The sequence below is a fragment of the Phascolarctos cinereus genome, unplaced genomic scaffold (genome assembly GCF_003287225.1).
Source record: "Phascolarctos cinereus isolate Bilbo 61053 unplaced genomic scaffold, phaCin_HiC Scaffold_9;HRSCAF=440, whole genome shotgun sequence".
Taxonomy (NCBI): Eukaryota; Metazoa; Chordata; class Mammalia; order Diprotodontia; family Phascolarctidae; genus Phascolarctos; species Phascolarctos cinereus.
The window spans coordinates 240,792,211-240,806,190 of record NW_027556402.1 but is presented as its reverse complement, the minus strand read 5'-3'; the positions used below and the strand labels follow the sequence as shown (position 1 = coordinate 240,806,190).

At 45.0% G+C, this 13,980-nt stretch overlaps 1 protein-coding gene across 1 annotated transcript in view; it reads right to left on the bottom strand.

The window, feature by feature from the left end:
* Positions 1 to 13,980, bottom strand: part of HSD17B12 (hydroxysteroid 17-beta dehydrogenase 12) — a 142,779-nt gene that overhangs the window by 3,410 nt on the left and 125,389 nt on the right. The window contains exons 9-10 of the mRNA XM_078148633.1: positions 12,499 to 12,580; positions 8,660 to 8,725 (exon numbers count right to left, since the gene is read on the bottom strand). Coding sequence (XP_078004759.1) covers positions 8,660 to 8,725; positions 12,499 to 12,580 — 148 coding nt within the window. The remainder of the gene's footprint in view (positions 1 to 8,659; positions 8,726 to 12,498; positions 12,581 to 13,980) is intronic.

Below are 13,980 nucleotides of genomic sequence, written 5' to 3'. Positions count from 1 at the left end.
CCTTCGACTCCAAAAACCTGCTGCATTAACTCCTTCCCCATTCAGCTCTGGGATGCCCTGGTCTAGTTTAGGTAAGGGCTTTTCTCCATTCATAGAGTCTTAGTCTCCTCCCAGTGTCCTAAGGCATTTTGTCACAACCTCTCCTCACTCATGTGTGTGCCCCGACACATTTGTACACTACTCTACTTCTACCATCGGGGTGCTGATTTCCAGCTTTGCATCATCCCCAGCACCAGCTGTGGGGCCTTGTGTGCTCGGTATGAGGCGTTTGGTGAAGGACTGTTAATTTGATTTGAAAAAGAACCACAGAATGTAAGAGCTGGAAGGAATTGCAGAGACCATCAACTCTAAAACCCTTGACATCTAAGGGGTGGGGGTGGGGGGGAAGAGGCCTCAAAAGGCCAAATGGCTCTCCATGGTCAGACAGAAAGTACCAAGTAAAAGAGCTGGGAGAGGAGCCTGGGCTCTTGGCTTGGTTTCTAGACTCGAGGGAAAGAAAGGGCCAGGAGTTTTCATAAAATCAATGCTTCTTTGCAATCAGAGGAGGGCATTCAGGCAGACAAGTGATTCTAACACTCCCTCTAGTGGTAGAAGTCCTACAAACTTCTTATTCATTCCTCACCAAAAATGACCTCATCTCTGATTCACTTTAGAGGCACCAGTCTTGAGCAAAGGATCAGTTCTTGCAAAATTATAATTAAACAAATAAAAGGTCAAGGCAAATTTTATTAGCTCAAGTGCCACAATATGAAAACATTCCTCAAAAAAAGAATATTAACCAAGTTTAATCTGATCCCAGATTCTATGACTATGTTTTGATACCTCCCAAACTCACCCCTTACAAGAGAAGGTTAGCTCTAAAAGACACATTCTGGAAATATGCATTTGGCCATTTAATTTAAAGCATTAAGTACCTACTCTCTATTAACCACTGTCCTAGATACTGGGGACACAGACAAAAACACCACAGCCCTGTCCATAAGGGCCTCTATTGCAAAGCCCAAAATGCCTCAGGTACAATTTAGAAAATTTGGGCTAAGCTAAGGAATGGGAAACTAGAGATGCAGAGTCTTTGCCTTTTAAAAAAATCAGGAGCAATCTTATTTTGTATTAAATTATTACTGAAATGCATTTCTCCCAATAAGCCTCAGAGGCAGAATTTACAAGTACAATTTTAAACATCTTCAAGATTTCACCACTTAAAATTCAATCTGCTGTGAATTCAAAAGATCTAGTCCTCTGAATAAATTATGCCTAGAAGTGGCTACTGATATTGACACGGACCAAGAAATGGTTCTACTTTGATAAGGACAAGACTATGTAAGACTATAGCCAGTTCTTATTCAAAGGTTTTAAACTGTCATTAAAAAGAGTATTTCTGTTTTCAAAGACCAAGGAAGGCGATTTCATATTAAGTAAAATCCCTCCCCCCAACGAGGAGTTTTTTGGGGACCAAAGACGTTCAAAAAATCTGCTTAAGGTCACATGCCTAGGCTAGAGAAGAACCAGGAAGCAAACCTACTGAAGAGGCCCCAAGGTATATCTCTGCTGGGACTGGAATCAGGTGACTTGCTCCTGGCTCTGCTACTTCATGCCTGAGTGGTGTGGGCAGGCAGCCTGTGTCTCCCAGTTGGACTCACGAGGCTCTGATCCTGACTCTCGGCCCAGTATACTTTCCTCCCCATGAGGCTACGTCATCCAAGGTGGCATTCGAGGTCCTCAATGACCTCTCTGTCCAGCATCTCTCCCCAATATCACCTTTCATACACCAGATGCTCTAGCCCAAGGAGCCTCTTGGCCACTCTTACAGATAGGACTTGCTCTTTCCCCCCTCCCATCTTTAATGACTCTGTTCTGGCTTCCTACAATACCTTCAGTTCTATTTCATTTCCCATCCATTCTTCAAGGATGAGACCAAATTTCACCTTCCCTCATTTCCCCAAGCTAGAAAGGGTATCTCCTGCCTCTTAGCTCCCCGAACACTTTGTATCTCTTTCTCAAAGCACATTCTATCTTATATTATTGTTACCTGTATATGTCTAATTTCTGCTAGACTATAAGCTCCTGGAGGGAAGGGAATATATTCACCTTGCTGTATTATACTTTATTCATAAAATTGTTTAAAGCAACGAAAATATTCCATCCCCAAAAAAACCCATAAAAGAAGGAATAATATCTTCTTAAATCAAAACCATCATCGAGTTTTGAGTTGTTCTCTTCCTTTCGATTCTTCAATTTTTCCACTGACCGATCAATCAGAAAACCAAATGTGACCCATTCCTCTAGAGACGAAAAAGAAAGAAACTGCCAGGTCAATGAACTGAATAGGACTGGAATTAGCAAGATGCCCAGCTCTCTTGATTAGTCAATGTAGTAAAGATAAGGATCATAGGACTAGAAGATGCCAAATTTGGAGTAAGCCCAAGATAAGCCTACTCAAATGAGGCTGACTCTTGTTCAGAATAAGAAAGTCAATCTAATTCCCAGTCATAATGGAAGACAACGATGAAAGAGGAGTCTCAGTTGGCAAAACGTTCTTGGCTCTGGCAATAATACCAAGGATTTGGTTTCTCATCCAGGGAATGATCTGGCCTCTGAAGCAGCTGCCGTGGCCAAATGCCCTACAGATTTTAGACTCTACAATTCCAGAAACAAAAGTGGGTCAGTATCTTCTTCAAATAGAACAAGGCCTCTGGCCCAAATGGGGCTACAATAACCCAGCATGAAACCACTCCTGCTATGTATGTCCTAATATCCTGGCTCTATCAGCTTACTCCATTCTCAGCTGCTTCAAAGGGCTACCTGAGATCTGCTACGAGCTGCCAACATGCTGGTCCATGAGCAGCCTCCCAGGAAAGGGAAGAGTGGCAGTGACCACGTGGAAGGTGATTTCCTATCTGTGCTCGACAGTGAAGGAATATTTTTGAGGGGCATGAAGTCACTCCCTTAGCAAGTCAGAGGTTTACACAGTTGTCCTCAGCTGTGGAGTAGGGGAAGAGGTTTAAATATTGAGCTTGCCCTGTGCTTGGGGATGAGCTATGAGTATCTGCTGTCCTCACCTAGACAGAACAGGCTGTTTTACAGAAAACACCACCACCATCTTTAATTTAGAGAAGTATTCAATGCCTAGAGAGTCAGGAGTTGAGAGTAGTGGAGAGAGAGCCAATCATAAGTCAGGAAGATCAGGTTTCCAGTTCTGCCTCCCAACGGCTGACCCTGGGCAGAAGGGCGTCAGTCTACACAGATGGAGGAGATTTCTCACATCCTCACTGGGAGCTGCCTACACCTATGGATTCACAGGTCTAGCCCATGCAGTCTTGAATTATACTGAAGGCCAACAATTCAAAGGCACATAATCACTTGTTATCACTACTGTTTCTGTCAATAACATAGGCAGTTCATGAGCATCTGGATTAAAGAAACAAACGATGACAGCGGAGGGAGTCTCCTCACCCATGAAAACAAGTATTGAAAGGAAAAGAGAGAAGGACAAGAAGAAGAGAAAAGGGCTTGGCCAGAGAGAAAAGTGTAACATTGGTTCCATGAGGGGAAAATAACAGACGCATCTCCTTCATCCCCCATGAAGTCGAATCAAGGGAATAACAAAAGACAAGTATGAAAAATACTTTTCCCTAATGGGGGGAGTAGAGAGAGGATGGGAAAGAAGAGTAGTAGCAAAGGAAGGAGAAGTAAAGTTATCTTTATTTAGGCAGACAGGTAGAGTGCTAGGCCTGGAGTCAAGAAGGCCTGAGTTCAAATTCAGCCTCAGACATTTACTAGCTCTGTGACCCAAGGGAAATCACTTGACCTATATCTGCCTCAGTTACTTCATCTGCAAAATGGGGATAACCATAGCTACCTCCCAAAGTGGTTGTGAGGATAAAATGAGATAATATCTATAAAGCACTTTGCTTACTTTAAAGCCCTACATAAATGCTAGATATTATTATTACTTATAAAGAAGTATCATCACTTCTTAAAGTCTGAAGAAAGTAAAACTTATTTAACTCTGGTTTACAGATAACAGACTTGGAAAGTCTGATCATCCCTGAGACATACTGTAACAGGACCTCTAGGAATGACTGCAGACACTCAAAGGTGATGTCTGAGCAAGGACAACATCCACAGGGAAATGACCATGCTCAACCAGTCCCAGAGCTGGAAGGGACTCCCAGAGATTCTCTCCAACCCCCGAGTCCAGCCCCAACCTGTAGCATTCCTGACAAGTGAATATCCAGTCTCTGCTCAACCATCTTTAGTGATGGGGAACTCACCACCTCCCCAGGTGGGCCATTCCAGCTTTGGCAGGAAGTGAGTTCTCCATATTGAGTCAAAATCTGCTTCCCTGTAACTAGCTTAGACTGAGAAGATTACGCTCCTGGGACAAAATTATTACCCACAGAAGAAACAAAATAAGCCCCAAAGAAGCACTCACCATTTTTGCTCTGAGTTTCATTTTGACATGATTTTTTTAACCTTCAATCACAATTTGACATTGAAGGTCTCTTACTTCAGGTTACTACTGTTACACACACATACATTCAGAGATAGATTATGAGCCCTCTCCCATGTAAACACTTGGCATTCTAGTACAGGGAAGGGGATATGGACGAGAGCTACACTGAATGGATGGTCTCGCCGTTTGGAGGGAATACCCCAGAGCTATCAGGGGAGGGCAAGAATGCTCCCTGAATAGGATACTTGGTCAGAGGTAACAATGCACACAATGAGCTTGCCAAAGCTTGTGCCACCTTAAGCTGCATCAACAAATGCTCACTGTTGCAGAGCCCTGTGCTGAGCTCTGGGAGGGGGGAGTCCCTGCCCCGGGGCCAGCCTCCCTGATCTCAAAGAACTCACACTCTAACGGAGGAGGTAACAGAGGAGGTTACAGCAGTGAGTCTGATGCGAAGACTCAGTGGTCCAGAGGGCACAGGGGTAATGCAGACGGCAAAGAATCTTTTTTGATTGTCATTTCCATCAATAAAAACACTATGTGGCTCTACTGTTAAGCCATCTGATGGCGCCAAGAATGTCCCTTTTCTTGCCTTCCACAGCTGCGACTGCTGAGGAAGTGGGAGCTGCAGCACCTGCAGAGACAGTTGCTAGGTTACACCTCCCAAGAGCTGTTTCCCTGGAAGAGGCTTTGAGGGCTGGACAAGAAGTAGGATCTGTTGTCTAGGGGAGTACTGCAATCGCTAAGCGCCTATTGGTGGCAGGTGGCCGGGCAGAGATGTTGGGGACCTTCCCCACAAGGGCTGCTCTCCTTGATGATGGCACCGGGGGCCAGGCTGAATTCAGGCTGGTGGTCTGGGGACAGTTCAATTCTCAAGGCTCTGGGGCTGAGACCTGAGCTGCTTCTATCTAGGTCTGAGAAGAGCTGATGGTCAAAGTGGTTGGTGGTGGTGGTTTGAGGTGAATGACACATGCAGCTTCCTGTCTCTCCCTCAGACAGATACTGCTTCAGCTAGGTTTCCCTGCCTGTCACAATGGAGACAGTAGGTCAGTAGTTTGTGTTGGTGGGGCAAGGCAGGTCCCTTCTCCCCAGGGGTTACTCCTATTGCAATCTGCCAAATTTGCAAAGTCAAGAATACTGTGGTTCATCTCTGGATGCCCCATTTTGGGAAGTACCTTGACAAGCTGGGAAGAGTCCATAAGAGGGTGGCTAGGCTGGCAAGAGGACTAATAACCATGCCATACAACAAACACTTGAAGAACTAAGCATATTTTACCTGGAGACAAGGAGACAGAGAGGGAACATGATAATAGGTTTCAAGTACCTGAAGGGTTGTCTAAGAGAAGGATCCGGCCTTGCCTCTACAGTGTAGAGCTAGAAGCAATGGGGGGAAGATGCAGAGAGGAAGATTTCAGTCTGATGTATAGAAAGCTTCCCGATAATCAGAGCTATCCTGAAGTGCAATGGATTGCCGTCCCTCTCCCTGAAAGGCTAGAGAGCTCCTCCTAAAGGATGCCATTTTTCTATATGGCAGAGACCTCTGAGATGCCTTCTGACTCCGTGAGATGGGTTTGAGCCCCATCTTTTCCATTTATTAGACATATGATCTGGAGCAAGTCACTTGCTCTGTGAGCCTGTCACTTCACCGGTAAAGTGGGGATGAGAAATTTCCCCTGGAGGACTGTGTTAGAAATCAAATGAGAAAACACATAGAAAGCTTTCCTTCTTTCTAATTTGTCTCTGCCTCATTGCTTACATGCTGGTTCTCTCATTAGAACACAAGCTCCCGGAGGGCAGGCTTGGTGTTTTGGCCTTGCCTCGTGTGCCCAGCGCCTAGTACATAGCTAGTGCTTTAGAAGTTCTTGTGGGTGATGGGAAGGCCCCTTTCATAGACTGTCGAGGGCTATACAAATCTGGAGTAGCCCTCCCGCTACTCTAGTTGCTTCTTTCGGAATCAATGAGTTTGTAGGTGTGGGTATTCCCTCCACCAGGAAGGACTGAATTGCCTCTATGACTCAGCCTTCTTTCCAAGAACTGCTGTGGCCAAGCAAGTGATGAGACACTCCAAACTGCGTGGACAAGCGACACACACATAGCGTATGGCTGGGACCATACTGGAAGGCTTTCTAGACTGCTACAGCCCTGAAATCCACTGGAAGAGCGTTAAGGAACCAGGGTGATCTCCATACTACACTGACACAGAAGACAACAAAAGCAGGGAAATAAGAACAATAAATCCTTGTAACACAAACAATGTGGTTATAGTATAACAATTTACATTTCAGTCAAGAAGCATTGGTGACTAAGGGAGAAGAGGAGTAATGTATTTAAATTAATTAAATTAAAGCCCAGACCACAGAACAGTAAGTTTCAAGGCTGACCTTGGAGAACATCTAGTCCAACCCAATTAACAGATGAAGAAACTGAGGCCCCAAGAGGTAACATGGCTTCCTTGAGGTTCTGTAACCAGTAAATGGCAGAGGTGCAACTCAAACCCAGAGCTCTGGAGTCCTTCAAATCAAGCATCTCTCAGGAAGGTCTGGAAATAGTGCTTTATCCACAGGGGCACTGGACATCCAGGTAGAGATTTTGGATGCAGGAGGACAGGGCTGGGGGTAGGGGGCTCCTAGAATATACACCAAAGGGAGTGAGATTTTAGACCAGGTCAGGGTCAAGCTGACTCCATGATTAAATGATAAGATGATAACCCTCCCACCCTCAGTGAGTAAGACAGTACCAATGTTTCTTTGGGAGCACCAATTCTGCCCAAGGTATACACAAAGAGAAAGAGATACGGACTTGAAAACTTGATGGGATGGCTTTGAACTGTCAGGAAGACCGATGAACTATCTCTGTTCACTCTACTCTGCTGGACTAGAAACTGCCTAGGTCTGGGGTATACCTGATAGGCTTCTAGTGCTACCTGGACAAGAGGGCCTGGATCCCAGGAGTGCCAACTAGCTTTCACAAACAGCAGCTGGAGAACATGACAGCAATCTTCAAGTCCAAATGGCAGACGTACAGGAGGGAAATTAAGACATGTTTCGCTTGGTCCCAAAAGGCAGGACTAGGAGCAAAGGGTGAGAAGTTGTAGGTGTGGAGAGCCAATTGTAATTCAATGTAAGGAAAAAACTGCCTGAGAGAGCGATCCGAAAACAGAACAGGGCCTTCTGATGGTCCTGGAAGGGTTCAAGTAAAGGCTAGAGGACCATGTGCTGCACACATTATAGTGGGGATCCTTTCTCGGGCACAGATCTCACCAGTTATCCCCAAGCTCCTCTCTAGTCTGAGACAGGGCTGGCCCTGCCCCAGAATAAACAATGGCTGGGCATCTGCACACTCCCAGAGGCACACCCGTCGATGCCCTTCACGATGGTCATCCCAAGGGACATTATTATCCTGTGCCCTCGGCTCCTACCACTCAATAACTGGCTAAGCGTGGCACCAATAAAGGCACCGAGCAGGATTTCTGGGGGCTCTCCCCCATCACATGGCCACTTCTCAGAGCACTGTCGCTGCCGTAGTTTTCTGGGATGTTGCTGGGTGATAAGATCAGAGATCAGTCTAAATGTCATCCCAGCATCCAGCAAGTGCTGGCCTCGGCTTTAGTGAAATCAAATGCCCCTTCCTTACAGAGCACTTACTCCTTTTGTCTCTGCCTACAACCCTCTTGGCACACACAGATCTGAGGGGTGATAGTGCAATGGTGAATATATTAGAATTTTAATCAGAAGGGCCAGGGCTCAAGTCCCCTGGGCAGAAATCTTCATGGAGCAGGTCAGTGAGGGAGAAAAGAACGTTGGACTCAGGCTCTGAGGCCCTGCGACTTTCCCTTTCTGGGACTCTCTCCTTTGTCTCTCCAGGGAGGAGATGACCCCATGGAAGTGAAGGTCCCTGCCAGCTTTCAACCCTATGACTCTACAGGCTTTGGTATATACCAGAGCCTGCACCAGTTCTGCTTAAGCCACTGCCATGATGCCTTTGGTTTGCCTTGGAGCATGAATCCCCACTTACAAGTTTGGGGAACATTTTTCAGAAGTCTAGATTTCCCTGGCACAAGCCAAAGGCAAACTGTATCTTTAATGGTGTGTTGACGTCACATTCGCTTACTTAGGAACGTGATTTCCTTTCATTGCCAAGACAGCCACGGTTGCTGTGGCAACCACGCAATAACAGGGATGCTTAACGGAAACAAACTCCACTCACCTGCACAAAGATGCCCTTGCTCCTGTATTCTGCATGGAGGCACTGGGAGAAGAAATCTACAAAAGCCTGCATGGGGCGGGAGGGGGGAGAAGAAAACACAGAGATGACATCAACCGGCTGATCTGTTGTCGTGGAAACGAGAAATCATCTGGCAACCAGGGAATGAGAGAGTTTCTCACCATTCCTTTTACTTGAGATAAAGACTGAGACCTCATACAATACAATACCATAACAAGTTGGCTTTTGACAGCAGAGCCGTCACCAAACTAGATTCTTGTTAAATACATTATACAGGTCTGATTAGTGGGGAGAAGTCCATTGGAGCCAGTTTAGGGTTAAGGCAGCAAGCATGACATGGTAGAAGGAATCCTCAGCTTCCTGGTGCTAGAAAACCTGGCAAGGCTCAAGGTCTGGCTCAACCATTTGCCATCTATGTGACTCGAGACAGGTGATTTAGTTTCACAGGACCTCAGTTAGTTTACCAGTAACATGAAATGACAATGCTCTAACTTAAGGGAGTGGCTGTGAGGAACAAATATGACATTGTATGTGAAATGCTATACAAATCAAGAGTCGTCATCATCATCCTCTGTCTGCATATGGTCTGGGTCAGTTTGGTCTTTCGGTAGAACACAACAGTCCCAAGTCCATTGATTTTATAATTCTACTGCTTTCCATGAAGAAATTTATTTTATTCCTAGCTACTAAAAGATATAACCCCTCTCCTCTGACCACAACATAAGCAAAAACACAATGAGAATTCTGTCTGATTTGGCTCGAAGCGACACAGAAAAATAAGCTCTCAGAGCTGAAAGGGGACACTGAGATCAACAGTCAAGGTCCTCTGGGGTGATGAAACCCAGCAGGTGCAGGCAGACAAGAGAACATTTCCTATCTTTTCCAAAACAACAACCTGGAGTCCCCTTTGAGGAAGGTAAGAGGAACCCATCCCATCTCTGCAGCCCCAGTGCCCAGTATAGTGCTGGCACATGTATGGGAAGTGTTTGATCAACTGTGTTTCAGGTGGAATGCACATGATATCAAACCTGATTCTGCAAGGTTCCAAGCTGGCAACATTCTGGCCAATGTGACAGGGCAGGAAGTAAGTCTCCGAATCCACTGAGCCTTAAAGAGACATTCCATTCTAGAGGCTCAGGCCATTAGTACAGCACATGGTTGTTTCACTGACAATGCGTCTGTTAGCCCAGGACAAAAGCAGCTTAAAAAGGGGTGAGTGCATATGTGCATGTATGTATGTGTGTGTGGGGGGGGATGTTATTTCAAGAGGAGCAGCCGTTTCAGTGTTCCAGCAGCTAACACAAACCAAAGAAAATGTGTGTGTTGTAGGCAGTAGTTTTGCTCTTTTCTTTCCTTAACCACACCGATATAGTAAAGCCAGGACTTATTGCATGCTGCAAAGGCACACTTCATTTCAGCTACTAAAATGAGCATCCCCCATTCAAAGTATTATGTCGCCAAGGTTTTTCTCTTACAAAAAAAAAATGAGGCATCACCAAAGGACCTTCCAGCTCATTCCCTGTCTCAGTGTTGTGCTGTGCTCTATATGTGAAGATGATGTAATGACATGCACTTCGACTTTGTCCCACCCTGCCCCAGTAGCGAGGATGGGCCATGTAGAGTCATCCACACTCTGCAGGGACCAGCTGCCTGCATTCATGATACAGCTGCAGGAATATCGGGGCTACGTGGAACGTACTCGCACCCCAGTAACTAACACAGCAAGACTGTATCTTGAGGGAATAATGACACCAACTGTCCTCAGAGAGCTCGTTATGCACGCATCACTCTGCAGAAAGCAGGAACATGACTGGCTCCATTTTAAAGAACAGAGGTTCCAAGAGTCCAAGCTGCTTCTCCAAGATTAGGCCCAGCACATCTCACCCTCGGGCCAGTGGTCTTTCCATGACCCCAGCCTGACGCTTACTGCGTTATTTGGCCCTTGCTCTCAATAAAGCTACAAGAGCCAAAGTTTCTGTGCATTAGGGATCTCGTTTTCTACAAGTGTAATGTGTATAATGTTGCCATATCGAAATGTTAAAAAATGGAGCTATTCAAATGTGAAAATCACACATGCCTGCGCTTTTCCTATCCTATTAAAGGAAGCATTACCTTTCTTTAATTAAGAATATGCCTTGGTAAGACTTCTGAGATGTCATTAATAAACTATAGAAAAAAGCTAAATTCAAAGCAGCCTTGTTTGCTGAATAGGAGCCATCACGGTCATTTCCCATGATCCTCCTGTTGTGTTCTCTTATCACAGGCCACATACCTCAAGTTCTTCCAATATGCCAGAATAAAAAATAAACCTAATATCTAGGAATATTGCTTTCTCTTTTAATAAAATGTTATGAAAATAAATTTGAATGTGATTAATAGGAATAAGTATCCCTTTTCTTATTTCTAGAGATAAGTTTAGAAAAGGTGTTAATTACCCATTATCTTAAATGGAAAAGCATGCCTAATAGACTAAATAATAAAATTCTCTCCACTTAAAACAATGGATTTTTGCATCTGTTCCATGCACTGGTTTCACTGTTTATTCAAGAGATTAGATTCACTTCTATTTCTCAACATTTTCCCTTCTTGTCCCCATGACAGGTTTGAGGACACTTCATTTTGTACATGAAGATGACACAGTGAGAGCTCATGACTCTACTCCCACGGCAGCCATGGATTTATGCTGATTGATCCAGCCCCTTTGGCTTCCAACTATACCCACCTCGGACCCACACTTAAGAGGTGGTTGGTCAGGGTTAGAAGACAGGCTCACAGGTCCGTGTGAAAGATAATGCCACATGCTTGGTCCCAGGAACACCAGGTTCAGAGCAGCCACATACAACCTGAGCAGAGGCCCAGCCCTCCATGGCTCATGGGGGTCTAGCAGCAGTGACCACAATATTAGATTGTAGGTACTTAGCTCTCCAACATGTCGATGGTCAGTAAGTTAAGAAACCACGTAAGCAAGTTTTTGAAAATTGTTTCAAAATCCCTTAGAGGCTACATTTCTACTTGTGTTATACATGTCTATAATCACAACTGGTTTTTAATGCAAAAAGTATCCTCACTGCTATGGAAAAAAAAGAGTCTGCAAGGAGCAAGAGGTGTGGGTTTGACCCTCTTATACCACAGCCATAGGACCATTAGACTGTAAGCTCTATGGAAGGGAGCCTACATTTTATGTAAACTGTTTATTCTTTAGAATTGAATATAGCTCTCTGCACACAGCAGGTACTAAATAAATGTTTACTGAATGAATGAAAGAAAAGGTGCAAGTTATCCATTTAAAACAGATTTAGAGTTCAAATGTTTCTGAACTTAGATACCCAGATATAACACCTAGATATCTAGATATACCTAGATATAACTTTCCCTTCCACAATAGAATTGAAAATTGAAAAAAAAAAAGGCATGCAGAAGATGCCACTATGTTAGGTCAAGTCTATGGGTCTATGGCCAAACTCGATGAGTGTTCTTCCCCTGCCCAAAGGGTCAAGGGACATCTTGGTTCTTCTTTCTTGCCCGTTTTAAAACTGACAAGAATAAATCCACAAAGGAGCAACAAGTTCATTAATATGTGAACATAATCGACCATTATAGGTCCCAATTCATCTATGATTTAGCAGATAAATCATGGGGATCTTCCTGAAACCCACAGACTTTAAGTGACTTGCCCAGGGAAATGACAGAAGTTCTTCCTGAACTGAAGTCTAGCAATCGATCCACTCTGCTATTCTTTAAGAAGGAAACTACAGGAAATGCAAACTTATATCACTTCTAACTTCATCTATTCTAATCCTTTTTCCCCAAATAAACTTTACCTTGGTCGCTGAGTAAACAGACAGCAGTGGAACTGGGTACATGCCACTGGCAGATGAGATGTTCAGAATTGCACCTTTAGATCTAAAAGGAGGAGGAAAAGACAGAACATGTAAGAAGAGCGACAGTCATTCACATTTCTGTGTTTGGTCGCCAGCTCCTTTTCCCAGAGCAACCCTGCAAAGTCTGTAGTACAGGTTCTGGTGTAGATGTTTTATGATGAGAAAGCTAGGCTCTGAGAGCTCTACAGACTATGGAGCAAACACAAGCTGCTTCTTAATCCACGGCTACAGAAATACATCATTGAAACTTCATATCACAACTATTTACTTAATCCAGATTTAAACCGACCTACGGTCACCACTGCGGCATTGTCCAGGATAGATGATGGTCACTTCATCGTTGGGAGAGGCGCAACTCTCCCAACGACAGGATCCATTTCATAGAGAGCTGCATTAATTTTCCATTTCTGTCCCATTTGCCTGAAGGTTCAACCCAAGGTAATTAAGGGTCTCCTCCTAAGGTTCTCCCTCCATGGACGAAGTATCAGTACTGCAAGCCCCCAAACAAAAAGGAACCTCACACGTGAAAGCCTCTACAACGGTCTGCCTCTTCCATTAGGCCTTTTCTAGCCACTCCAGGTCTTTCTCTTATGGGAGCCCCTGCACTCATTCTAGCACTCACGCTGTCAGTTGTGTCCAGGACACCGCGCTATGTTCTGAGAGACTGAAATGCCACACGGCTCCTGAGCTTGAGGACTTCAGGTTCAACCCGTGCCGAGTGGAACGCCTGCTCCTCCTCCTGACTTCCCCATCTCTGTCGATGGCACCGTCCACCTCCATGGTCATAACCTGGGTCTCATCGCTCCCCTTCACTCTACATACCAATTCAGTCACCAAGAGCTGCTCATTCTTCCTCTGCAACATTTCATGTGGCTATCCTTCACTGATCATTACTTCCATTGTTGTCACCCTTTAGCTCAGGCTGCCATCGCCTCTCTTCAGCCTTACCCTAGCGGTAGACTAACAGATATTCCCTGCCTTTCCCGCCTGGAACCACATCACTCCACTCTACAGGTACGGGATTGGTCTTCCAAGGCACAGGATCATGCCACACACTCCACTGCTCAAAAACACTATGGGCTCGTGCCAGAACAGAGGAAGATCCTCCACCATCTGGCTCCAACCGGCCTTGGACAGCCCTATCACACATAGGCTAATGGGTCTTACTGCCACAAGTCTCCCCCCCACTACAGTCTCTCTTCCACTCAGCTGCCAAAGTGATTTTCTAAAATGCATGTATTACCCTGTCTCCCCTGCCACTACCACCTTCACTCAATAAATTTCAATAGCTCCCTATTACCACCACAATCAAATATTAAAAATCCTCCGTTTGGCAGTCAAAGAGCTATTTTATAACCTGGCCTCCTCCCCAATTTTTCTCACACGTTACACATCCCACTCTTGCAGCCATTTACCCTGTGA